This window comes from Erinaceus europaeus, chromosome 16, assembly GCF_950295315.1.
Source record: "Erinaceus europaeus chromosome 16, mEriEur2.1, whole genome shotgun sequence".
NCBI classification, from domain to species: domain Eukaryota; kingdom Metazoa; phylum Chordata; class Mammalia; order Eulipotyphla; family Erinaceidae; genus Erinaceus; species Erinaceus europaeus.
In genome coordinates this window covers 45254072-45281881 of record NC_080177.1, presented here as the reverse complement: position 1 = coordinate 45281881, position 27810 = coordinate 45254072, and the positions used below count along the sequence as shown (strand labels likewise).

The 27810-nt window shown below is 37.7% G+C and overlaps 1 protein-coding gene across 3 annotated transcripts in view; it reads right to left on the bottom strand.

Annotated features, from left to right (window-relative positions):
- Nucleotides 1-3255: 3255 nt before the first annotated feature.
- Nucleotides 3256-27810, bottom strand: part of MAP4K5 (mitogen-activated protein kinase kinase kinase kinase 5) — a 147129-nt gene continuing 122574 nt past the window's right edge. For all 3 annotated transcript variants that reach the window (XM_060174994.1, XM_016193736.2, XM_060174995.1), the window contains 9 exons: nucleotides 27424-27538; nucleotides 26717-26775; nucleotides 24020-24123; nucleotides 23484-23661; nucleotides 20827-20895; nucleotides 17593-17685; nucleotides 10872-10942; nucleotides 7787-7842; nucleotides 3256-4842 (listed from right to left, as the gene is read on the bottom strand). In XM_060174994.1, the coding sequence (XP_060030977.1) occupies nucleotides 4755-4842; nucleotides 7787-7842; nucleotides 10872-10942; nucleotides 17593-17685; nucleotides 20827-20895; nucleotides 23484-23661; nucleotides 24020-24123; nucleotides 26717-26775; nucleotides 27424-27538 (833 nt within the window). In that variant the 3' untranslated portion in view covers nucleotides 3256-4754. The remainder of the gene's footprint in view (nucleotides 4843-7786; nucleotides 7843-10871; nucleotides 10943-17592; nucleotides 17686-20826; nucleotides 20896-23483; nucleotides 23662-24019; nucleotides 24124-26716; nucleotides 26776-27423; nucleotides 27539-27810) is intronic.

Here is a 27810-nt window from a genome sequence, read left to right as displayed (position 1 = left end):
ATTTGATACAAGGAGCATTTACTAATCATGTACTCTGTGTTAGGAACTTGTAGTTGTTGGGGATGCAAAAAATATATATATCACTGTTCCTTATCCTTGAGAGGAGGAAATAACTAAATAAAATGAACACTCAAAAAAGACCAGGGGGGAGGGGAGAGGTCTACCTATAACACGAGTAACATAAACCTTAAGAAAGGATGCAAAATAAGTCATGGGATCTTGATGAGATGTTAAATTTGAAGGGTTAAAGTGGACATTGATATCTATGGCTATTCAAAAACTGTGAGATGAGAATAATGATACACTTGATGGCTTGACACAGTCAGTGCTCTACACAAAAATTTCTAAGTCAATGTCTCGTATGCTCTGGCAGGTACTCATTAACAAACACAGATTACTGGGTCGTCCGGGTCTTCCGGTCATCACTGGATAATCACAATGAAGTAACTACACCAGGAAGACTTAGGTTTGAGGAACATGACCAGGATGAAGTCATATATCCAAAATTAAATGTCACATTTAAAGCACACTAAATCTTACACTTACCAAAATGATGGAGGAAAGAACTTGTGATTGAAGACTATGACTTAATGAACACTTTTGCTCACAGACATTGTTAGTCCTCCCACCCCCACCCAGGGGTTATTGCTACAGCTTGGTGCCTGCATGAGCCAGAGTGATGTGCAGTTTTATGTCCCACTAGCAATGTACAATACCCATTTCTCCATAATTTCACCAGTATTTTAGCTACTCAGGGGCATGTGCAAGATTATTGAACTTTTTTTATAGAATTTATTTTTTTATTCATGAAGATAGGAGAGAGCGAGAAAGAATCAGCCATCACTCTGTTATATGTACTACCAGGGATTGAACTCAGGACCTCATACTTGAGAGTCTAGTGCTTTAGCCACTGCACCACCTCCCGGACCACAGTATTGAACTGTTTTAATCTGCATTTCTTTTTTAAAAAATTTTTTTATATTTATTTTATTTATTCCCTTTTATTGCCCTTGTTGTTTTATTGTTGTAGTTATTATTGTTGTTGTTGTTGGATAGGACAGAGAGAAATGGAGAGAGGAGGGGAAGACAGAGAGGAGAGAAAGATAGACACCTGCAGACCTGCTTCACCGCCTGTGAAGGGACTCCCCTGCAGGTGGGGAGCCGGGGTTCGAACCGGGATCCTTATGCCCGTTCTTGTGCTTTGCGCCACCTGCGCTTAGCCCGCTGCACTACAGCCCGACTCCCTTTAATCTGCATTTCTCTGATAACCAATGAAGCTGAATATTTTCATGAATTTATTAACTGCTTAGCAACTACTATTTACACAGTACTCAAGTCTTTTGTCCATTTTCTATTGAGTTGTGTGCCCTTTTCCACTGATTTGTAGAACTGTTTTAAATCTTCATGGGAGGGATTTTTGTGGAACATATAACACTCTTTCCATTCTGACTTATCTTCTCATTCTTTTCTTTTTTTAATATTTATTTATTTATTCCCTTTTGTTGCCCTTGTTGTTTTATTGTTGTAGTTATTATTGTTGTTGTCGTTGTTGGATAGGACAGAGAGAAATGGAGAGAGGAGGGGAAGACAGAGAGGAGGAGAGAAAGATAGACACCTGCAGACCTGCTTCACAGCCTGTGAAGCGACTCCCCTGCAGGTGGGGAGCCGGGGTTCGAACCGGGATCCTTATGCCGGTCCTTGTGCTTTGTGCCACCTGCGCTTAACCCGCTGGGCTACAGCCCGACTCCCTCTTCTCATTCTTTTAAAAGGTATCCTTAGATGAACTCAGTTTATTGATTTTAATTAAGTCCAGTTGCCTAATGTTTCTTTTCTGGTCTAAGGCTTAAAGATATATTTATGAAATCTTTGTCTACTCCAAGTTTGTAAAGATATGTTCTCTTTTATAAGGACCATAGTTTAAAACATTCTGCTATTTACAATCTATTTGGTACATAGATTTTTTTTTTTGTTAAGTGTAGTAAAGATTTCTTTGATTTTTCTTTTTATTAAAAATATTTTATTTATTTTATTTTTGAGAGAAATGCAGAGAGAGAGAAGCAGAGGGAGAGAGACAGAGAAACACCAGAGCACTGCTCAGCTCTGGCTTATGGTGGTGTGGGGGATTGAACCTGGGATTTAGGAGCTGCTTCTTCTTCTTCTAGCGTTTGCCCTTCTTCCGTAGCCAGTCAACAGCATCAGGTTGAGCCTGATGTAAAGTTTCGAGACCTCCTTTGAATCTGGAAAGGTGGCAGTCGTTGACTATGTGGGTCATAGTCTGTCTGTAGCCGCAGGGGCAGTTTGGGTCGTCTCTGGCTCCCCAGCGATGGAACATAGCGGCGCACTGGCAATGGCCTGTTCGATAGCGATTGAGGAGGGCCCAATCATAACGTGCTAGGTCAAAGCCGGGTTGACGCTTGCAGGGGTCTGTGATGAGGTGTTTGTTCTTTACCTCAGCTGACTGCCAGCTCTGTTTCCAAGAGACTGGAACAGAGAAGTTCAGTCAGGCATAGGGGACCAGATTGGGTGACGAGACATTGAACAGGGTGGGCGAAGATATCCGCGTATATTGGCAGGTCCGGTCGAGCGTTGACGTGGGAAATGAACTTAGATGATGCTGCATCCCGACGAATATCTGGCGGGGCCATGTTGCTAAGAGCTGGCAGCCATGGAACTGGGGTGGAACAGATGGTTCCAGAAATTATCCTCATGGAGGAATATAATTTGGAATTGACCAAGTGGACATGGGGGCTACGGAACCATACTGGGGCACAGAAGAAGGAGCATCAGGCATGAGAGTCTGTTTGCATAACCTTTATGCTGTCTCTCCCACCCTCCTTTGATTTTTCATCATTGTTTAAGTATGCCTTGCCTTCACTTTACTTCAATGTATCTGTCACACACAAAATTACTAAATGTTGATCTCTTTCTGGATTTTTAATTGTATTCCATTGCTTATTTTTGTGCTGATGATTTTCACAGCTCTTGCAATTTTATCATAATGCTGAATGCAGAGGGTGGTGGGCATGTCAACTCTTGTCTTTCATGGCAATTATGTAGCTAAACAGATTGCACACAGAAAACTTCCAATATTATCAGGATGGAAAGACCTGGCTTCTAGGAATCAGTGAGAGAGAGAGCGAGCCAGAATACTGACTTTGAGCATGGCACCCTGCCATCTGTATAGTATCTAGAGTCCCTTGGTTCAGAGGTCCCATTTAACATAACCCAAATAAACAAGTCACACACTTATTGAAATACTTGCTATTTCATTTGTGTAACATTTTATTGCTTGCAAATTGCATAGTGAAAAGAGCAGAGTCATAAGACTCATGGTCTGGTTCAACCACTAACTTGCTGTGTGAACTGCATAAGTCTCTTAGCCTTGCTTAAACCCTTATTTCCTTATCTGAAAAAAAAAATGGAGGTGATACCTAGTTTATAGAACTGTTAAAAATTGAATGAGATAGTTATACTGTTTTCCTCTCAAGTAATTGGTCAGAATAAAACAACTGTTTATTACTGCTAATCTTTATCAGGTACCAATATGACACTTAAGCTTTGAATAATGATGATAGCAAAAAAGAAGTAAACTAAGAATGGCCCTATATCCTCTCTTATTTTTAGAATACTGGCTTTTGTAATACTTATGCTATCCCATCAATAATTCAATTTCATTTAAAGATTTTTCTTCTTAAGCCTACTCACAAGGAATATCTAAATATGTGAAAAACCCAAGATTAAAAATGTAAAAATACATATCATGGGCAGTTAAGTACTCCCCCCAAAAGGGCTGATTATATATATATATATATATATATATATATATATAATATATATATAATAATATAATATATATATATATATATGATTCATTTCTTATAATACATAATTTCTTATGTATTACTCCTAATATAAAAAAAATCACAGGTATATACTGCTTGTCAAGAATACATAGACATGGTAGTCTCATCTAGATATACATATTCCTTCTATCAATATTTTAACTATCATCAATACCTTCTGTATGACATCCTAAAATAGTCTGTTATTGAAAACACAAAGTTCCCTTTCATGATACTGTCTTACAAAAGATTTGTGTTAAGCAAAATTGCATATATATACTGAACCTTTAACCCCTCAAAATACTACCTAAAAGGTAAACAAAAATTTTATACATTATAAAAAATTTAAGCTGCAACCCTCCTTTGCCAAAAGTTAGATACATTACACCACTCCAGCAAGAGATTAATAAATAAGGATTAAATATTCTATTCTACAAAAACATACAGAATGACCAAAGTAAAAGTGAAAGGCTTATTTGATAATATCTTCATCAAATTATGCTCATTAAGAATAAAATATAGTATAAAATGAGGAAACTGTCACTAAATTTTTCTTCCTGAAGATAACAACATGAGTTGTAATCTAGGGAATTATGGCACCCTTGTTATAAACATTATTATTATTTATTTATTTATTTTAAAAAAGAAGACTGTGTTTCCTGAAACTAGAGGACTATTTGTCTTGTAGCTTTTATTAAGCAAACTTGATATAACCACCACACAGTGGCAAGAGATAGAACAGCTGTTTCCAGCTACAGAAAATATTGAATCTAACTTAAAGTACAGATCATTTGAGATAACCCATAATTGTTAAAGCAAATTAAATGTAGCTTGTACTGAACTGTCCTTAAAATATTTTTGCTTTCAATGGAATATGTTATCTTCCTTTCATTTGAGATCAGTTTCTGTTGCTTAGTAACTATTTTCATGACCAGCCAAGATGTAAAGATTGCTGTGTGCAGTAGGATTTTCTGTTGGCCTACTTTCCAAAACGACAACCCTGCAATTAAACCAAAGCAAAAGACTCATTTAAGGGTAAAACAGAGATTGCATACTTTAAAAACTAACATCAAGTAAAAGAATGAGTATTACGTTTTTTCATTCTCATGTGGTCACATAAAGATCCAGGATACAGTCAAATTCAGCTTTACATAAATTTTATAACTCAAAAAAACAACTGAATGAGAACTTAATGCTGAAAACATTTTAGGATCATGTTATTTTATTCAAGCTAAAAACAAATACTCATAAATACCTATGAAAGGTATAACAAAACATTAACATTAACAAAAAGGCACTAGAAGAAGGGCTGAGGGAACAAAGCAGGATTCTAAGAGGTAGCCATCCAAATTGTTGAAGTATTTGAAAATAGTTTAAAAACCACTATGCGGAGTAGGGTGATGATACACTCAACTCAGCACACATATAACCATGCACAAGGAGCCCCCCACTCCGCAACACACCTCCACCTGCATGGGAACAGGCAGGGAATTCAGGGAAGCAGGTGTTTATCTTTCTCTCTCCCTCCCTATTAATTTCTTTTTGTCCTATCAAATAAAATTGATGAAAGGAAGGGAGGGAGGGAGGGAGGAAGGAAGGAAAGAAGGAGAGAGGGAGGGAAGGAAGGAAGGAAGGAAAGAAGGAAGGGGAAGAAAGAGAGAATTAATTTCTTTTTGTCCTATCAAATAAAATTGATGAAAGGAAGGGAGGGAGGGAAGGAGGAAGGAAGGAAGGAAGGAAGGAAGGAAGGGAGGAAGGAAGGAAGGAAAGAAGGGGAAGAAAGAGAGAAATAGCCACTGGGAGAGGTGGATTCAGTGTTGATACTCACTCTCCAGTGATAACCCTGCTGGCAATAAAAACAAAGAAAAAACAAAAACCAAAACGTATGAAATAGGGATCCATTTCCCTTGTCTTAGGAACAGTGGTGGGGAACAGTTCAATTAGAAGACTATTGAGGGGCTAGAGAGAGAACATAATGGTAACGTTCATACCAGAGGCCCCAAAGGTTTGAAGTTTTCAGATTCAATCCCCAGCAGCACCATAAACCAGAGCAAAGTTGTGCTATGGTAAGTTAAACAAACAAACAAAAAACAAACCAAAAAAAAAACTAGTGGGGTCAGAGGAGTTATCTCTGGTACAGCACATGTCTTCCATGCCTGAGTGCCCTGGCATGATATAAAAAGGCAGATAAAAACACAAGAAAGGGAGTTGGGCGGTAGCGCAGTAGGTTAAGTGCATGTGGCAGGAAGCGCTAGAACCGGCATAAGGATCCTAGTTCAAGCCCCCAGTTCCCCACCTACAGAGTCGCTTCACAGGCGGTGAAGCAGGTCTGCAGGTGTCTATTATCTTTCTCTCCCCCTCTCTGTCTTCCCCTCCTCTCTCTATTTCTCTCTCTCCTAACAACGACAACATTAATAACAACAATAATAATAACTACAACAACTACAAAAAAAAGACAAGGGAAAATAAATATACCTTCCCAAAAAAAAAACCTTAAAAAAACACAGGAGTTGAGCGGCAGCGCAGTGGGCTAAGCGCACATGGTGCCTAGCGCAAGGACTGGCATAAGGATACCGGTTTGAGCCCCTGGCTGCCCACCTGCAGGGGAGTTCCTTCACAAGTGGTGAAGCAGGTCTGCAGGTGTCTTTCTCTCCTCGTCTTCTGCTCCTGTGTTCTGTCCTATTATTCAACTGGTCAATGTTAACTGTTATATGTTGACTTTTTTTGGACATACATTTATAACAAAATAAATTTTAAATGACTTTTTTTAAAAGTATTTTTTGAACTTATGAAGTATCCCACTGGGATTTTTATTTTTATTTTATTTTATTTAAGAATTTATTTATTTATTCATGAGAAAGATAGGCAGAGACAGAAAGAACCAGACATCACTCTGGTACATGTGCTGTCGGAGACTGAACTCAGAATCTCATGGTTGAGAATCCAATGCTTTATCCACTGCATCACCTCCCGGACCACTTTAAATGACTTTTAAAGACAAAACCAAAAATGTTTATTAATAACTGTATCATAAAATCAAGGATATATTTAAGTAAGAAGATAATTAGGATGAGGAATATTTCCTTAAAAGTAGTTTTTTGGGGGTCGGGTGGTGGCGCAGTGGGTTAAGCGCATGTGGCGCAAAGCGCAAGGACCGGCGTAAGGATCCCGGTTCGAGCCCCCGGCTCCCCACCTGCAGGGGAGTCGCTTCACAGGCGGTGAAGCAGGTCTGCAGGTGTCTATCTTTCTCTCCCCCACTCTGTCTTCCCCTCCTCTCTCCATTTCTCTCTGCCCTATCCAACAACGAATAGCGTCAACAAGGGCAATAATAATAACCACAACGAGGCTACAACAAGGGCAACAAAAGGGGGAAAAATGGCCTCCAGGAGCGGTGGATTCATGGTGCAGGCACCGAGCCCAGCAATAACCCTGGAGGAAAAAAAAAAAGTAGTTTTTTAGGGGGGCTGGGTTAAGAGCTCATAGTATGAATCACAAGGATCCTGGTTGGAGCCCCCAGCTTCCCACCTGCAGGGGGGTCTCTCTGCAAGCAGTGAAGCAGGCCTGCAGGTATCTTTCCCCTCTCTGTCTCCTCTTCCTGTCTCAATTTCTCTCTGTCCTATCCAACAACAACAAAATGGAAAAATGGCCTCCAGGAGCAGTAGATTCACAGTGCAGCCACCGAGCCTCAGTGATAACCTGGAAGGCAAAAACAAGAACAGAAACAAAACCAAAACCAAACTTTTTTTTGAGGAAAACAGTGGCAGAGAATTGAGTAACAGAAAGAACAGTAAAGGAGAAAATTCTGGGGCAAGGGGCAGAAAAAAACAAGTAACTAAGTGAAATGGTTTCTGCTGCCTATTTGTTTAAAGCAGAATTTTTTTCACATTAAGAAGCCAACAACTGAACACTTTTGGTCATTAAAGAACAACAACAACACAAATTACCTGTCTGATCCTAATAAGCGAAAAACTCTTGTTTCATCTGAAATCTCCTGGGTAACCTATAAAAGAAAATACCCTATTAGTAATGTTAAAACCTGTATTATTTAAACAATGATTTACAGATCATTTAGAAAGCAATTATTAAACAGAAGGCTAATTGTCGATGAACTCAATTCCTTAAATTAATTTCAATAACTTTTTTTTTCTTTTCTGGATTGCCTGCCTGGTAGCAGAAATAAGCCACTATTTAGGGGATGCTTAATATGGCTCAGACATTTTCCTTAAAAGAAAACTTTGTGGGGAGGGGGTAGATAGCGTAATGGTTATGCAAAGAGACTCTTATGCGTCGGCCTCTGAAGTCCCAGCAGGTTCAATCCCTCACATCACAATAAGCCAGAGCTGTGCAGTGTTCTGGTATTTCTCTCTTTCTCTCTCTCAAAAATAAAATACAAAAAATACTTCAAAAAAAAAAAAAGAAAACTTTGTGCTATTATAACTGCCACTTTTGAGGGGGAAAAAAATGAAGGCCCAGAGAGGTAAAGCTTAGGGCTTGTCAGTGGTAGGCTGATATTCAAACAGCTTTGCTGGACTGCAGAGCACCCACTCTTTCCTGTGTATCACAGTGAGGTGGTGCCCCAATAGTCAACCTGATTTCAACAGAGCTGTGGTGAGCATGGTCTTATATTGGTATATATCAGGGGTTCCTCTTTCCTATTTTCTCTAGAGCTATACAAGGTATTCAGCAACATACAAGTATTATTCCAAAGTACAGGCAATTTATATGTGTGGAGGGTGACTTTTAACTAATAAGAATAGCTATTGGTATATAAATACACTAGTCTCCCCACTGTCAAATCTCAGTTCTGGAATGTGCCCTTGCCTTTAGTGGGAATATTTAATTCATCCCCACCTAGCATTCCTCTATCATTTCTTTTCTGAAATCTGCTTCCAAATAAACTACTCACACTTGAGTCCTTGTCTTAAAAACACCTTTTAAAGGGACTCAAGTTGGGACATTCTGAATATAAAGTAAGTATTTAGACAGTCTGGTATAAACAAATGTGAAATCTAGCTGGGAAGAATAAACTTGAATCAAAAAATAAATGAAATGCTATACCAGGTGTAGCCAATTTTCTGAAATAACAAGTCAGGAGTTTTCTAACCATTGTGGACTTCAGTGACTAAATTAAAACTTTATAAAAGGAGGTCTACACTTCAGGTAGGCCCACATTGAAGCAGAAAACCCAAGTAGAAAGAGGTAAGCAAAAAAGAGTTAAAAATAGGAAACAATTTGTACTCAGTACGGTAAACAGCAAGTATCTTTTGTAGATATCAAGAGTGACACGATATAGTGACAATCTTATGACAACAATCTGCTGGCATCATTAATGCAGCAATATAGTGAATGACGTGAATCAGAAACTATATAAACTATACTTCATTATGACTTTTGGTGCTAATAATCAGAGTGTCTTGTGTATACTTTGGTACTAAAATATTTATTATGAGTTATTTTTCTTTGACTTTCCGTAGTACTATCAGATTCAATACTTATTAAAAAAAAGCTACACATTTATAGCTTATAGAAAGTTTTTATCAAATTTATACTTAAGAAAGCTCAGTGAGTAGGGCACCAAAGTAAAATCCTGTGATGAGGGGGAGGGTGGACATTCGGCTTCCGGGGGATGGGGTGGGGGTGGGTGGGTGGCATGGGACATAGTCTTTTGGTGGTGGGAATGATGTTTATGTGCACTCCTATTAAATTGTAGTCATATAAATCACTATTTAATTAATATGAGACGGGAAAAATTGATTGATTCAGTTTTAAAACTTTTTAAAACACAGACTGAATCTTTTAAATATATAGGCTGAATCTTTAATATTCTGACTCTCTCAAAAGCCTAGACCAGGGAGAACAGAGGCAACCGGTGTCACAGCTATAAGATGCTGAGTATTATACAACAAACCCTAACAAAGGGCCTTTTCAAAGTTAACCCAATTACCAAATACTGTGATGATAACAATAACTATTCTTTGTCTTCTTGAACCCTAAGACAGCAGGAACCTCACATTTCCACTATAGAGCCTATATTTCCCCCAGTCCTGGAACCTTAGGGTGGGGCGCACTTTCCTGCATGCACCCACGGATCGCAACCTAATCAACAAAATGAGTGCCACCCCAGCATGCTTCACTTCAGACTGTGTCCAGAGACTTCAGGTGTGGAATGATAACTCTTCAGCTTCATCACTCGGGTGAGACCTTTCCTTTCATAGTATTCTCTAATTCCATTCCAGGTGGTTCACTTCCTAACAAAGTCCCAAAACCTAGATATAGACCAGGTCCCATGAGATAGAGCATATGTTCACACATATCCATAAACTAGGGCAAAATATATACCTGAAAACAGAAGTACACAATAGTCTGCAGTGAGTACCCCCCAACACTTCATCTGCACTATTCCAGCCTTTAGGTCATAATTGTTCAACAATTCGTTTGGCTTTGTATGTTAAATCTCTTTTCAGCCACCAAATTCCAGATGCCAGCATGATGCCAACCAGACTTCCCTGGACAGACGACCCTACCAATGTGTCCTGGAGCTCTGCTTCCCCAGAGACCCACCCTACTAGGGAAAGAGAGAGGCAGGCTGGGAGTATGGATCGACCAGTCAACGCCCATGTTCAGCGGGGAAGCAATTACAGAAGCCAGACCTTCCACCTTCTGCAACCCACAATGACCTTGGGTCTGTACTCCCAGAGGGATACAGAATGGGAAAGCTATCAGGGGAGGGGATGGGATATGGAGATCTGGTGGTGGGAATTGTGTGGGGCTGTACCCCTCCTATCCTGTTAATGTCTCCTTTTTAAAATAAATAAATAAATTTAAAAAAGAAAGCTCAGCAACTATATTTACAAATAAATGATTATGACTATGAATTCTTATTTTCTAATTCTCTGTGGCAATTAAAATTATATAATAAATATAGAACTAAACAGTAGAAGAAGGGAAAATACAATCCATTAAATTCATAACAGTAAAGGCACTAAACATAATAATGGGGATCAGTAGATATAACTTGACAAACCTTACCTCATCAGATTTGAAGCTTTTGCCCTGCATTCCATGCTTCCAGAAAGCCAACACACTATCTTGAAGGCAAACTAAAAAAGATAACAGAGAAGTGAAATTAAGCACAGAGAAATTCACTATACATTTTCCTTAACTTTTTTTTATTTAACAAATGGCAATGTAAGCCTATTCAAAACAGTGCAAAATTCCACTGTCTAGACCATTAATTCCCAACATTTTTGTGGTTAACCATACCTAAACTGAAATAATTTACTGAGGCAGAGCCACAAAAGTTTTCAAAGACATATATGACAGACAATCATTTAAACACAGGCAAATTTCTGATAAGCTGGATATGTCAGCATATTAATTTTCATATATTTTATTTTTGTCTTATGTGAGAAAAAATTAAAACTATAATTATTTTTTTGATAAAAACATGATCATTAAAGGACTCATGTACTTAGAAAAGGTATTAAGGGGGCTGGGTGGTGGTGTAGTGGGTTTAGCGCACATGGCAAGAAGCACAAGAACCAGTGTATGGAACCCAGTTCGAGCCCTCAACTCCCTGGACCTGCTGTGGGGTTGCTTCACAGGCGGTGAAGCAGGTCTTCAGTTGTGTTTTTCTCTCCCTCTCTCTGTATTCCCCATCTCTCTTGATTTCTCTCTGTCCTATCCAACAACAATGACAGCATAACAACAACAATAAACAACAAGGTCTACAAAAGGAAAAAAGGAAGCCTCCAGGAGCAGTGGATTCATAGTGCAGGCACTGAGTCCCAGCAATAACCCTGGAAGCAAAAAAAAGTTATTCACACACACACACACACACACACACACACTCATTCACATTTTCCCATTGTAAGATTATTAAAAATAAACTAAGCCTTGGGACCAGGTGCTGACACACCTGATTGAGCACACATACAGCAGCCCCCCTCCCTCAAGGTCTCCAGAATCTTTGGCCTGGCCTTCAGGTCCCACTACCCACAAAAGAATTAAAGCTATGTTTGGCCATCCTTCTGAAAGTTTTGGATTCAGGAGTAGTCATAGTTCTAAACTGTAAACACTACTGCCTTGATTCCTCCTGCTCTCTCCCTTTCAAATCTAGGTACTAGAGAGAAGAATTATTGCTGCTGTGCTTCCTCCATTCTCTGATCTGCCTGGTATCAGCCCTTAGCCCCAAATAAAAACACTTGGTATGATAGTATGAGGCCCTTAATTTGAGCCCCAACAACAGATGTGTGCTTCATGAAGGAGCACCATACATAGTGGAACAGTGCAAAGTAAACAAAAGAAATGAAACAGCTTGGCCTGGGAGGCTGCTTTGTAGTATCCCACATGCATGAGGCTTGAAGTCATTCTCAGGAATCAAACTTAAAAATATCTAATAGGGGAAAAATTGATTGAATGTCTCAAACTTTTTCCCTTTTTTTTGGTTGTCCTTGTTTTTATCATTGTTGTGGTTATTATTACTGTTGTTACTGATGTTGTTGTTGCCACATAGGACAGAGAGAAATGGAGAAAGGAGGGGGAGAGATAGACACCTACAGACCTGGTTCACCACTTATGAAGAGACCCCCCCCTGCAGGTGGAGAGCCAGGGGCTCGAACCCAGATCCTTACACTGGTCTTTGCACTTTGTACCATGTGCGCTTAACCTACTGCGCTACCGCTCGACCCCCTTTCTCAAACTTTTTAATGCACAGACCATAGGCTGAGTATATGTTCCTTCAATCTAAGCACTTAAGATTTCAAACTGGTAATTGGACTGAATTTTAACAGTAGGCTCAAACTGTTAATACATTTCTATCAACGACTTGCCCTTTGAAATGTTGACCAGGGAGAACAGAAGCAACCGGTGGCTCTTCTTTATAAGATACAGCTATATGTAAATGACATCAAAGGACATAAATTATGGTGAGGTCTTGTATGATACAGCAAATCCTAACAATGGGATTTTCAAAGTTAACCCAATTGCAAAATAATCTGATTATAGCAATAACTATCTATTGCCTTCTTTAACCCTAAGACAGCAGGAACCTCTTGTTTCCTCTATAAAGCCCATATTTCCTCTAGTCCCAGAAACTTTAGGGTGGGGTTCACTTTTCTGCATGCTTCTCTCAGTTCATACTAACTGATCAATACGAGAACCACCTTGGCATGCTTCACTTTGAACTGTGTCTAGAGATGTCAGATGTGGAATGTCAACCCTTCAGCCTCATTACCAGACTTTACCATGATGCCAACCAGATTTCCCTGGGCAAATGACCCCACTACTGTGTCCTGGAGCCACGATTCCCCATGCTCTGCCCCACTAGGGAAAGAGAGAGACAGGCTGGGAGTATGGATCAACCTGTCAATGACCATTCAGCGGGGAAGCAATTACAGAAGCCAGACCTCCCACCTTCTGCACCCTATAATATTAGATCCTGGGTCCATACTCCCAGAGGGTTAAAGAATAGGAAAGCTATCATGGGAGGGGATGGTATATGGATTTCTGGTGGTGAGAATTGTGTGGAGTTGTACCCCTCTTATCCTATGATCTTGTTAGTGTTTCCATTATACAAATAATTTAAAAATATATATATAATAAAACCACTTAATTTAGAAATTGAGTATACAGGTTCCTCAATGTCAGGGCCAACACGGATTCAAAACCTCTTCTGGGAGGAGATGGGAGTCATTAAAATGCAGCGGGGGAGGGAGAAAGGAAAAAAGAAGAGAACCTATTTGATCGTTGGAGAGTTAGCCAGGGGACCAGGCAGTGGTATGCCTGGTTAAATGATCACATTACTGCAGGGGGAAATTTCATGAGTGGTAAAGCAGAGCGACAGGTGTTTCTCTGTCTCTCTTAGATAGAGAGGAATCTCCCTCTTCCTATTATTTTCTGCTGTCTCTATCCAATAAAGATAATAAAAATTAAAAAACAAAAAGAGTTAGCCAAACGCCCTATAGCAGTAACAACGATAAAGAGAAAGAAAATTGGTACTTATATTTCTTTTCTTTCTTTTTTTTTTTCCAAGATTTTATTTATTTATGAGAAAGACAGGAGGAGAGAGAAAGAACCAGACATCACTCTGGCACATGTGCTGCTGGGAATGGAACTTGGGACCTCATGCTTAAGAGTCCAAAGCTTTATCACTGTGCCACCTCCTGGACCACCTACTTCTATTTCTTACTAGACTATTGGGTCTGTAAAAAGTTAAAGAAATTTCTGGAAACAATTTAGCTCAAGATAATGAAAGTAATGTATAATAACACATTCACTAAATGTGACAAATAAAAAGGCTAGTTTCTGGTTTTAATTTGAAAAGTGATTTAAAGGGCCTCTACATAGGAAGTTCCTTTTAATTATTCCAAGATTTACTGGTAATAAAGGATGGTAGCTCCAAAGAAATAGGCTTTTGTGTTAAAATAAAATTCTGGCACATATGAAAAAAGCTGAAGAAGCAGCGTGTGTGCCAGAATGACGAGGAACTATGTCAGAATCTGTACTGAAAATATTTAATCTTAAAGTTGGGATGAAATATCCAGTATATAAAGAAGTCAAAAGGAAGACTGGCTCCATAATTTTGTTTAGCAAGTTTAGGTTTTCTGCTTCAATAAATAAAATTTCCAATCATAAACATATTTTTATGTAGGATGCTACATCGACTAATAAAATACTTAGTGATTAAACGAAACTCCAGTTGAGGAATAACTAAAATATCAAAAATTAAAACCTTTATAAAAATAAGAAATATGTTTATAAAAGTACACATATTGGACTGTAAAATATTTATTTCTATGGTCTAATAGAAATTGCCAATTTTGAGAAAAAAGAACAGAACCGGAGGCATCACACTCCCAGATTTCAAACTGTATTATAGGGCCATTGTCATCAAAACTGCTTGGTACTGGGACATGAATAGACACACTGACCAGTGGAATAGAACTGAGAGCCCAGACGTGAGGCCCCACACCTATGGACATCTAATCTTTGACAAAGGTGCCCAGACTATTAAATGGGGAAAACAGTCTCTTCAACAAATGGTGTTGTAAACAATGGGTTGAAACATGCAGAAGAATGAAACTGAATCACTGTATTTCACCAAATGCAAAAGTAAATTCCAAGTGGATCAAGGACTTGGATGTTAGACCAGAAACTATCAGATACTTAGAAGAAAATATTGGCAGAACACTTTTCTGCATAAATTTTAAAGACATTTTCAATGAAACAAATCCAATTACAAAGAAAACTAAGGCAAGTATAAACCTATGCGACTACATCAAATTAATAAGCTTCTGTACAGCAAAAGAAACCACTACCCAAACCAAGAGACCCCTCACAGAATGGGAGAAGATCTTTACATGCCATACATCAGATAAGAGTTTAATAACCAACATATATAAAGAGCTTGCCAAACTCAACAACAAGACAACAAATAACCCCACCCAAAAATGGGGGGAGGACATGGACAGAATATTCACCACAGAAGAGATCCAAAAGGCTGAGAAACACATGAAAAAATGCTCCAAGTCTCTGATTGTCAGAGAAATGGAAATCAAGATAACAAAAAGGTATCACTTCACTCCTGTGAGAATGTCATACATCAGAAAAGGTAACAGCAGCAAATGCTGGAGAGGTTATGGGGTCAAAGGAACCCTCCTACACTGCTGGTGGGAATGTCAATTGGTCCAACCTCTGTGGAGAACAGTCTGGAGAACTCTCAGAAGGCTAGACCTACCCTATGACCCTGCAATCCCTCTCCTGGGGATATATCCTAAGGAACCCAACACACCCATCCAAAAAGATCTGTGTACACATATGTTCTTGGCAGCACAATTTGTAATAGCCAAAACCTGGAAGCAATCCAGGTGTCCAACAACAGAGGAGTGGCTGAGCAAGTTGTGGTATATATACACAATGGAATACTACTCAGCTATAAAAAATAGTGACTTCACCGTTTTCAGCCGATCTTGGATGGACCTTGAAAAATTCATGTTATGTGAAATAAGTCAGAAACAGAAGGATGAATATGGGATGATCTCACTCTCAGGCAGAAGTTGAAAAACAAGATCAGAAAAGAAAACACAAGTAGAATCTGAAATGGAATTGGCATATCGCACCAAAGTAAAAGACTCTGGGGTGGATGGGTGGGGAGAATACAGGTCCATGAAGGATGATAGAGGACATAGTGGGGGTTGTATTGTTAAATGGGGAACTGGGGAATGTTATGCATGTACAAACTATTGTATTTACTGTTGAATGTAAAACATGAATTCCCCAATAAAGAAATAAAAGAAAAAAAGAAATTGCCAATTTTGTTTTAACTTTTTTTTTTTTTTTTGGCCTCCAGGGTTATTTCTGGGGCTTGGTGCCTGTACTATGAATCCACTGCTCCTGGTGGCCATTTTCCCCATTTTAGTTGTTTCTTTTTTTTTTTTTATTTTTTTTTTATTTTTTTAATTTATTTATTGGATAGAAACAGCCAGAAATCGAGAGGGATGGGGGGATAGAGAGAAAGAGAGACACCTGCAGCACTGCTTCACCACTCGTGAAGCTTTCCTCCTACAGGTGGGGACTGGGGACTTGAACCTGGGTCCTCACACATTGTAACATGTGCACTCAACCAGGTGCGCCACCACCCAGCCCCTTTAGTTGTTTCTGTTGTTGGATAGGACAGAGAGAAATTGAAAGAGGAGGGGAAGATAGAGAGGTGGAGAGAAAGATATCTGCAGACTGCTCTACTGCTGGTGAAGTGACCTCTTTGCAGGTGGGTAGCCAGGAGCTTGAACCAGGACCCTTACGCAGGTCCCTGCACTTCTTACTGTGTGCATTTAACCCAGAGCACCATTGTCTGGCCCTCTTAACTACTTTTTTGTTGTTGCTGAGGCTTCACCACCACTACAGGCCACCTTTTACAGATAGAGAGGGAGATACTACATCATCACTAAAGTGTCCTACCCTAGTACTTCTATGTGGTGTGCTAGGGTCTTGAACCTAGATCAAGCACATGGCAGAGTACAATTCCAAGTGAGCTATCTCACTGCCCCCCAATTATTTTTATTTGTGGTAGAATCCTATCATAAATATGTTCAAAATGTTTCCAGTCACAATATTTCTTTCAGAAGTTTTGTCATACCTTACACTCACCATGAGTTGGTATGAAATCTTAAATACTACAATGCACTATTAGGTCAGTAAAATAACCAAGAAAAATAAAAAGATACTCAATAACAAAATAAAAAATATAAAAAAAGAAGTTCTGGTACACTGGGAGATACATACTGACATATAGTCAACAAACATGCAAACAATAAAATGTAATAATTTTTATCATAAAATCAATATGCATTACAGAGTAAAACAATATTGACAAATTAAAATGTCAAATTAAATTTTGAAGTCCTGTGGTAAATTAGATAGAATTCAAAGCAATAGTCATGAATACACACAAGCTAGAATCTTAACGCAGCAAAAAATACTAACATATATTATACGTTTAACCACATCACACAAATACCTTCATGATTTGGAAAGAATTGGGAGAAGTATAACTCACTTGATGCAGCAAAGGGAACAATGAACAGAAATTTAAAAAATGACTTCTGGTTTTAAATACTCAGGGAATAATAGAAGATTTATTGGTATCTATACAGGCACTGTCTAATATAGCAGCAACTATACACATGTGACTATTAATATTAAAATTAAAATGTAAAACTAGCCATGTTTTTAATTAAAAAAAGGGACTTACCTACAGATTCAATGCGAAAATCAAAACTTAGCTCAGAGGCTAGTTTCTTACTTGATTTTAGTTTTCCTTGTAGATTTACGATTTTTACAAATTCTAAAAAGGAAAAACAAAACAAAACTAGAAATGTATATATGATAAAATGTACCATGATATGTTCATTTTACAATATAAAATAATACTCTTGATAACATTCAATTGTTTTGATTCAGACATGCGCAGTAAAAAACTGTCATTAAGATGTACTACAAAAGTACCTCTTTTGCTAAATGGTAATCATGCTACTTTTTCCTTTGTATATAGTATATACTAAACATTTACTTTCTCACTTTTTTAGGATTAGATTTTCTTTAAAAGTAGCTACCTTGATGCCTATTTAACAATAAAACCTGTGTTTTTTGTTTTTGTTTTTGTTTTTTACTTTTTTGCCTCCAGAGTCATTGCTGGGGCTCGGTGCTGGCACTACAAATCCACTGTTCCAGGTGGCCAGTTTTTCCATTTTATTGGATAGGACAGAGAGAAACTGAGAGGGGATGGGAGATAGAGAAGGAGAGAGAAAGAGAAGACAACTGCACACCTGCTTCACCACTTGTGAAGTGAGTCTCCTGCAGGTGGGGAGCCGGGGGAGGGTGCTCAAACTAGGATCCTTGTGCAGGTCCTTGTTCTTCGTACTATGTGCACTTAGCCTATGGTGTGCCAGAGGCCTGGCCCCAAACCCGATTTTTTTTCCTCTTACAAAAATACATATGACAAATGATTTATAAATTTAATATGAATACAATTCTACAGAGGTTCATGGGGGCAACAAATACTACTGTAAAGGGTGACAATTTCATTACAAACTCTAAAAAGGGACTACATAATATAGTTCCATTTCACTTTCATCTGTCTGTGTTTTAAACTCAGTCTTAGCTCTTACCAATGCTGTCTCTCCGTATTGCTTTTTTCACCTGTCTACCTTGATTTGTGATTAGAGGCCTGTCTCCACTGCTGCTTCCTAGAATCAGTTTACACTACACAGCTGGCAGTTTCTGAAGTTTTATTCTGCTTCCTTAAAACACACACACACACACACACACACACACACTTAACATAGCTTTCTATAATTGGGAATAAAGTGTCCAGATAATTAAACATTAAAACAACAAAATGAAGATAAAGTAGTTTATTTTCCTTAGATGGCTAAACTGGTTTAGGAATGTTAAAGATTCATTACTATTGAAGAAAATTCTGGGTATCTGGTTAATCAGTACTAAAATTTCCACTTTTTTGATTGATTTTTTCCCCCCAATTCAATTAAGGATAACTGAGTAACACTCTGATCTTATCAGTATTCATTAAAAGAATGAAAAATAGAAAGAGTGACAGGCAAATAAAGTCCTGTGGGTTTTGGTTTATACATCTATAATAGATTATCTTTATGACTATAAAGTGCTTCACAGAACTCTACAGAGAGTAGAAATTGAATAGAAATGTAGGCAAAATCAGTATTAAAGTATTTATTTATTTATTTTTTTGCTTCCAGGGTTATTGCTGGGGCTTGATGACTGCAGTGCTCCTGGAGGCCACTTTTTTTTTTCATTTTTAAAAATTTGTTGTTATTGTTGCAGCAAATGCTGGAGAGGTTGTGGGATCTAAGGAACCCTCCTGCACTGCTGGTGGGAATGTAAATTGGTTCAACCTCTGTGAAAAACAGTCTGGAGAACTCTCAGAAGGCTAGAAATGGGCCTACCCTATGACCCTGCAATTCCTCTCCTAGGGATATATCCTAAGGAACCCAACACACCCATCCAAAAAGATCTGTGTACACATATGTTCTTGGCAGCACAATTTGTAATAGCCAAAACCTGGAAGCAACCCAGGTGTCCAACAACAGAGGATTGGCTGAGCAAGTTGTGTTATATATATATATATATAATGGAATACTACCCAGCTATAAAAAATGATGACTTCACCATTTTCAGCCAATCTTGGATGGACCTTGAAAAATTCATGTTATGTGAAATAAGTCAGAAACAGAAGGATGAGTATGGGCTGATCTCACTCTCAGGCAGAAGTTGAAAAACAAGATTGGAAAACACAAGCAGAACCTGAACTGGAATTGGCGTATTACACCAAAGTAAAAGACTCTGGGGTGGGTGGGTGGGGAGAATACAGATCCAAGAAGGATGACAGAGGACCTAGTGGGGGTTGTATTGTTATATGGAAAACTGGGAAATGTTATGCATGTACAAACTATTGTATTTACTGTTGAATGTAAAACATTAATACCCCAATAAAGAAACTAAAAAAATTTAAAAATTTAAAAAAAGAACACAAACTGGTTAAAAAAAATTGTCATTGCTGTCACTATTGTTGTTGTTGCTGGATAGAACAGAGAGAAATCAAGAGAGGAGGAGAAGACAGAGAGGGGAAGAGAAAGACACCTCTAGACCTGCTTCACTGCTTGTGATGCAACAACCCCCAGTAGGTGGGGAGTTGGGAGCTTGAACTGGGCTTATGCCAGTCCTTGCGCTTAGTACCATATGCACTTAATCCAGTGTGCTACCTTCCCGGCCCCCTAAAAATTTTTTTAAAATACCTTGGGCATCTATGAACAGTTATAGTGATTTTTAAAAGTATGGAAATGGATTAAATATAGCGGAGATTGTGAAGTTTCAATGTAATTTCAATCCTGAATGAATTTAACTCTGGAGGGAACACTGCATACAACTAATGTGAATCTTAGGAGGTAGAGTGCTGTTTGTAAGAGTGAAATATTTTTTTTTAAATTAGTCTTTTCTACCTAATGCCTACATTTCTACCAGTTGCATCAAGAGAATCTAGCAGGTTAAGGTGTAAGTTTTACAAATAAATTACAATCCCAGTCTGACATGATTACAAAGTTTGTTATATGTTGATGATATGTATAAAAATAGGTTATACTAAAAAAAGAAAACACTTGGTATAGTTCTATACATAATTTTACACAGAATAGTTTTATATAAAACGTAACCCCAAGATTACAGTAATCTTTGTTTCCAAACTGGATAAGCAAAATAAAGTAAAAAGTCATAGAGGAAAGTACTAGTAAACATAAATTACCATATAGACAATTAAGGTTTTTTTTTTTTTTTAATAAAACAAGGCCACTTCAGGTGGTAATGTGAAAATCTTGAATTATTAAACAGAATAATTTACATAAAAATGTCTGTTATATCAAGTAGTAGACACAATAAACTTAAAAATGGTACTTACTGTCTAAACACACTAAAACGGTATCTCTTTCCAACTGCGTTACGTGAATGGAATCTAACTGTTGGCTGCCTGGGGGTGGAGAAGCGAGAGGGAAGATGACAGTTATACAACACAGGAGTATAGAAAAAAAAAAGTTCTATTCTTTCTTTTGCTGTGATAAAGACAGTCTTAGAAAATTAATACATGGGAGTCCAGCGGTGGTGCAGCAGGTTAAGCACACGTGGTGCAAAGGGCAAAGACCTGTGTAAGGATCCTGGTTAGAACCCCCGGCTCCCCACCTGCAGGGGAGTCACTTCACAGGCAGTTAAGCAGGTCTGCGGTTGTCTATCTTTCTCTTCCCTTCTGTCTTTCCCTCCTCTCTCTACTTCTCTCTGTCCTATACAACAACAATAAGAACAACAACAGTAATAACTACAACAACAATAAAAAACAAGGGCAACAAAAGGGAAAATAAATAAATAAATATAAAAAATTAAAAAAAGAAAATAAACTAAATTTTACTATATATGCTACCTGTCTATATGTATATATATGTGTATATATATGTATATATATATATATATATGTCAACAGAGTACAATGGTAAATCCTTGGCATGCCTAATTAAGCTGAGAAAAGCTCAATATAAAAGAAAAACATTTACTTAAACTACATCAATTAGGTCTAGAAAGCAAGTCACAAAATAAAATGAAGCAAAAGGCAAATACAGGGAAGAGATGAATGTTTTATAATGATTACATTTGGCTCTTTATTTTACAGTAGCCAATGAAGAGATGGAAAGATCAGTGAATTGAACCATAGCACAACTGAGATTAAATTAAAAAAGAGAGCGGGGTGTGTGTGCATGTGTGTGTGCAGTAATCCAGAGAAAACAAAAGGATTAATAAAGCCATTTGGACTACTTATGCTTCATGATATCATTTGTACTTTTCTGTTAGCTATAATAGGAAGGCATGAATAAAACATAGCCGAAATCATTAAACAATAAATTGTAGCAGGACAGGATGGTACAGAATGCACTGATTTATTCTATAGGAAATTATGACTCAATCCATAAACAGAGTCCAAGGCAGACTAAAGCTACTTGTACCTGGTTGTTACATTTTCATATATATTTTTTGAATCAGATGATACCAGGTTGATAGTTTACAAATGGCTATGGTTCAACATGGAAATAGGCAACTGCTAGAACCCAGGCTTTTCTGTACCTCAAGAACCAGTTGAACATTTAAGGATACCACTGGTTTATATTGATTCATGTTCTGAACATGACATTAGTGCATTCTACATTAACTTCAATAGCTGAGTTGTATAAAGGTTTCTTAAATTTAGTCTATACATGATCAACAGTGAAAGATTTAATACAACTGTCAATTTATTTTATCTTATTTATTTATTTTCCCTTGTTTTTTATTGTTGTCATAGTTATTATTGGTGTTGTCATCGTTGGATAGGACAGAGAGAAATGGAGAGAGGAGGGGAAGACAGGGGGAGAGAAAGATGGACAGCTGCAGACCTGCTTCACCACCTGTGAAGTGACTCCCCTGCAGGTGGAGAGCCGGGTGCTTGAACCGGGATCCTGATGCCGGTCCTTGGGCTTCATGCCATGTATGCTTAACCTGCTGCGCTACTGCCCGACTCCCACAACTATCAATTTATAATACTCATAAAAGACTTCTTTCTTACAATAAGTTGTATTCTTTAACTATCTACAACGAAAGCTTATATTTCCCTCCTTTTTTTACTCTGGATATTAAAGTGGTTTGGTAAACATGAGGTTATAAACAAGCAAATTAGCTAGCATGACAAATAATAAACTAGCAAATAGAAATACCCCTTCATTTCACATATTATATAAGTTTTTGAGGTGAGTACCAAATTGACTTGTCACAATTTTAAAGTTTGAGAAAACTTCTCAAACATTCAGGACGTTTACTAAAATATACTTGATAAAAAAAAATTCTAGGTTTAATGAACATTGCACAAAAAGTGCTAGGACTATCCCTCTGTCAGGAAGTCATACCTGAAAAACCTCTGTTCAAGTCTGAACAGACAAAATCAATGATTCTAAAAAATGTAAGGGTGGGGGCCGGGTGGTGGCACACCTGGTTGAGCACACATATTACAATGCCAAGGACCCGGGTTCGAGCTTCCGGTCCCCATCTGCAGGGGGAAAGCTTTGGAGGTGGTAAATGCTGTAGGTTTCTCTCTCTCTCTCTCCCCTCCCCCTCCCTCTTGATTTCTGGCTGTCTCTATCCAATAAATAAAGATGAAAAATAATAATGAAACATTAAAAAAAGGAGATGTATTTAAAAAAATGTAAGGGTGAAAAGTTGATAGAAAAAAAGGGTCTCTGCTCAAAAAAAAAAAAAAAAAACTGCTAAGGCTTGAAAAATGTCTTTTAAAACTCATTTAGCAAGTCCAAAAGGAGTTGGTATTAACAAAGACCTTTAAATATCAGAAACCATTAACATTTCCCTTGGTAAGGTAATTTATATCAAGCTACTGCTGCAGGCAAGTAGAGATCATAAACTGTACAATCTTCTGGGACTGCTTGGGAAACTATATTGTGAATCTTTATTTAGAAAGCCTACATTTATTAAGCCTATCTTATGTGCATAAGCATCAACATTTAAACATAAGATAAAAACACTCACCTGCACCAATTTCTGTAAACCATGAAGATGCAGAGTTCAAATTGATAGTCTCGAACTGAACTACCTGATTTGATTCGGTGCCCTTGCTAATAGCTACACAGACCATGGGGTATTCCTGTTCTGGTATTACAAGCATCTCAAAAACATTCAAAGGACTTGGCAAAGGAAAATCAAAGTGCTGTAAAAAATAAACAATGGAAGTGTAATTTAGAAATAATTTCCCAATCCACACTGTTGTGGAATAAAGTCAACAAAAAGGTTTTCATTTTCTTGATATAATTTTAAAACAGGACTGCTTCTAAGATGGTGTTTTAGAGAATTTGTTATATTCATATTTATGGCTGTGATACTTCTGGAAGTTTATCAATATAAGTTACAGAGGAATAATTAAGAATACACAAATCCTAAACCAAATTAATACATACATAACTATAAATATGCTGAACCTAGATAGCAGTAATGGGATCTGATGCTTTAGCTTCACTTATATGCTAGTGTTTTCCAAAGAAGGGAAGTATAAACAAACTAATATATACCTTTATCAACATGAATTTCTGCATTGGTTCATACCACTGAAGTAAAACTATTCCAGACTGTAAGGCTCCACAGAGGTATTTATGACCTGTGTAAGGATTTCTGACTGGAAAGAAATAAAGCAAACATTCAAAACATTAAATATCTTTATATAAAAATAATTGATTTAGTTAAAAGCAATAACCCAACTTTATTAGGCAGTGCTGATTTTAGGAAGAAAAGTAATGAAATGTGGTATGCCACTGATATCAAAACATGGATGGAAGAAGAAACTATTTGAAAAGAACATTATTTGTTTTAAACATTTTTTAAAGATATATTTATTTATTTATTTAATTCCATTTTGTTGCCCTTGTTTATCATTGTTGTTACTAGTATTATTGTTATTGTTGTCATTGTTGTTGAATAGGACAGAGAAAAATCGAGAGAGGAGGGGAAGATAGAGAAGGGGAGAGAGCCACCTTCAGATCTGCTTCATCACTTGCAAAGTCACCCCCCTATAGGTGGGGAGCCAGGTTTTTGAAGTGGTATCCTTACGCCAGTCCTTGCACTTTGCGCCATGTGCACTTAACCTGCTGCACTACCGCCCGACACCCTGTTTTGAATATTTTAATTTAATGAGACACACAGAGAAAAGAAAACAAGAGTACCACTCAATTCTGGTATATTTGTATTTAATCCCATAAATAAAACCAAGAGTTTCACACATACAACACCTGCAACTCTTCTAAATGAATCACCTCCCTCGTCCCTGAAGTTTATTTAATTGATGAAGGAAAACTGTTCACTAGAATGACAAGAATGGGTAGAAGTAGGGGGGAGATGTGTCTTTCTTATCCTTTTATTTCCACTTCTTTCAATTTTAAATTATATATTTATTTTTAAAGTTGTTTTATGTATGTTTCTTAAACAGAGAAAAATTTTAAGTTTTAATTTCTTTATTATTATCTTTATTTATTGGATAGAGACAGCCAGAAATCAAGAGGGAGGGGGTGACAGAGAGGGATAGAGATGGAGAGACACCTGCAGCCCTGCTTTACCACTCATAAAGCTTTCCCCCTGCAGGTGGGGACTGGGGGCTCAAACCCGGGTCCTTGTGCACTGTAATACATGCGCTCAACCAGGTGTGCCACCAACCGGCCCCTGTGAGAAAATTTTTTAAAAGAAAATTTTAACTACCAAAAATACCTAAACTAGTATGCAATTTAAAGAGTTTTGTCCCCCCCCCCCCTTATTTATTTTCATGGGAATGGGAGGAGAAAGAACCAAGGCAATACTCAGCTTTGGCATATGAAGGTTCAGGGGATTAAATCTGGGACCTTTGGGATTTCTGACATGAAAGTTCAGTGCATTATTGTTGATGCTATCTCCCTAGCCCAGGAGTTATTTCTCAAGTAAACAGATGAGGAGATTAAATTTTGACAAGTTTAAAATAAATAAAATCTAGTTTCATTTTTGATATAGTTTATACCTATTTAAGAGGAGATAAAAGTAATTATTTTGTATCTTAAGATGTGATTAGTCTGCCTCTATGAAAATTTATACTGATCTAATTATTTAATTGATGTAGGAAAACTGTATTCACTAGAATGACAAGAATGAGTCGAAAGTGGCGGTGGGTGGGGGGGGAGATGTGTCTTTCTTACCCTTTCATTTTTACTTCTTTCAGTTTTATTTATTTATTTACTTATTTATTTATTTATTTATTGCCTCCAGGATTATTGCTGGGGCTCAGTGCCTGCACTAAGAGTCCACTGCTTCTGGAGGCTATTTTTTCCCTTTTGTTGTCCTTGCTGTTATTATTATTGTTGTTATTGGATAGTATAGAGAGAAACTGAGAGGACGGGAAGACAGAGAAGGGGAGAAAAAGTTAAGACACCTGCAGACCTGCATCACCGCTTGTGAAGAGACACCCCCCCACACACACTGGTGGGGAGCCGGGGGCTTGAACTGGGATCCTTGCATGGGTCCTTGCGCTTTGTACTATATGCGCTCAACCTGATGTGACACTGCCCGGCCCCCTTTATGTTTTTTTTTTTTTTTCTGTAATAAACCATAGTATGAATATAACCTCTTTCAGTAAATTCTGATTTCTTCTAGCTAGCAAATTTTTGAACCTGAAGGATTTTGGGACCCCTCAAATTTGTAACTGGTATCAGAAGGCAGGGTTTTCTTGTGTAGACAGTTGCTCTGGCTTCATTGGTGGCTAAATTCTTGCAATACAATAACATCATCCATAAAGAACTAAGTAGTAACTATAAAAATGAAAGTGTTAAATTTACTAAAGCTAGATTTTAGCAGACAGAGAGTCCACGGACTATAGTTAAAAAACTCTAGGGGTGTGGTACAGGAGATAGCACATGGGATAAAGCATTGGACTCTCAAGCATGGGGTCCTGAGTTCAATCCCTGGCAGCACATGTACCAGAGTTATGTTTGGTTCTTTCTCTCTCTCCTCCTATCTTTCTCATTAATTAAAAAAAAAAAACATCACTCTAGGGGTAACTATTCTTTGAGAAATTTAAGACATTTTTATGTCATTCCCTTTTATACATTCTTTTGTTTCAACTGTCCCTTAGCTCCATAATAAAGCAAATATAAGGGCTACTGTCATTGTTTTTTGGATGCTGTTACTTAGATAATTTTAAATATTTTGAAACTAGTTTTAACTATTAAATTTGAGAAGTAGATTTAACTCACCTATGCAACATTTGTGGCAGCCTTTTGTATCAGGAATCTTTGTTGTTATAGCGAATTTTCTGAAAACATAGGACAATATAATGTACTTTATCACAATGGCTTTCAAAACAATAAATTTTAAATTAGTTGCTCTAGAACCAGTCAAGGAGCTTTTAAAAAGCCATCTCGGAATCTGACTGCAAACAATTTGATTTTTTTTTATTTTATTTATTTATTCCCTTTTGTTGCCCTTGTTGTTTTATTGTTGTAGTTATTATTGTTGTTGATGTCGTCGATGTTGGATAGGACAGAGAGAAATGGAGAGAGGAGGGGAAGACAGAGAGGAGGAGAGAAAGATAGACACCTGCAGACCTGCTTCACCGCCTGTGAAGCGACTCCCCTGCAGGTGGGGAGCCGGGGTTCGAACCGGGATCCTTATGCCGGTCCTTGTGCTTTGCGCCACCTGCGCTTAACCTGCTGCGCTACAGCCCGACTCCCAACAATTTGATTTTTATAGAGCTAATGAAGTTCCTGAAGATGCTGTAAAACTTTTAAGGTAGTTCTCATGGACAGTCAAGTTGAGGAAACACAGATACTTTGCATTCTAAATAACATGTAGTTTAGTATAAACTACGTTTCAAAATTAAAACAAAGTTCCCCTGCCTTGGGTAAAGGGTACTCTAGACACTAATACCCTTTATTCCCAATAGAATTAAAATATTTTGTACCTTGGTAGTATGCGGTCTGGGAACCTATGAGTTTGAATATGGGCAGCTAATCCTGGTTTTTTGGCTTGTTCAAACAAAGCTGTAAGATTATGAGAGTAGAGCTGAAAGGTTTTTCCTATAAGAGAAAAACATGTTACTTTCATTAGACTATTTACTTCAGCAAAATAAAATTTTCAAGCAAAAGAAAACATAATTACCTTCTAAAACCAGGAGTCCAGGTACGTTCAAAAAGCCAAGCAAAACAGAAAACACACAAAATCAAAAATCTCAGTTAATTACTTTGAAAGATAGTAGTAAGCAAAACAATTTTAAAGACAGGAGATAACTATATTTCCTGATATAAAAACTAGGTATATATCTTTTTTTAAAAAAATTATTTATTCCCTT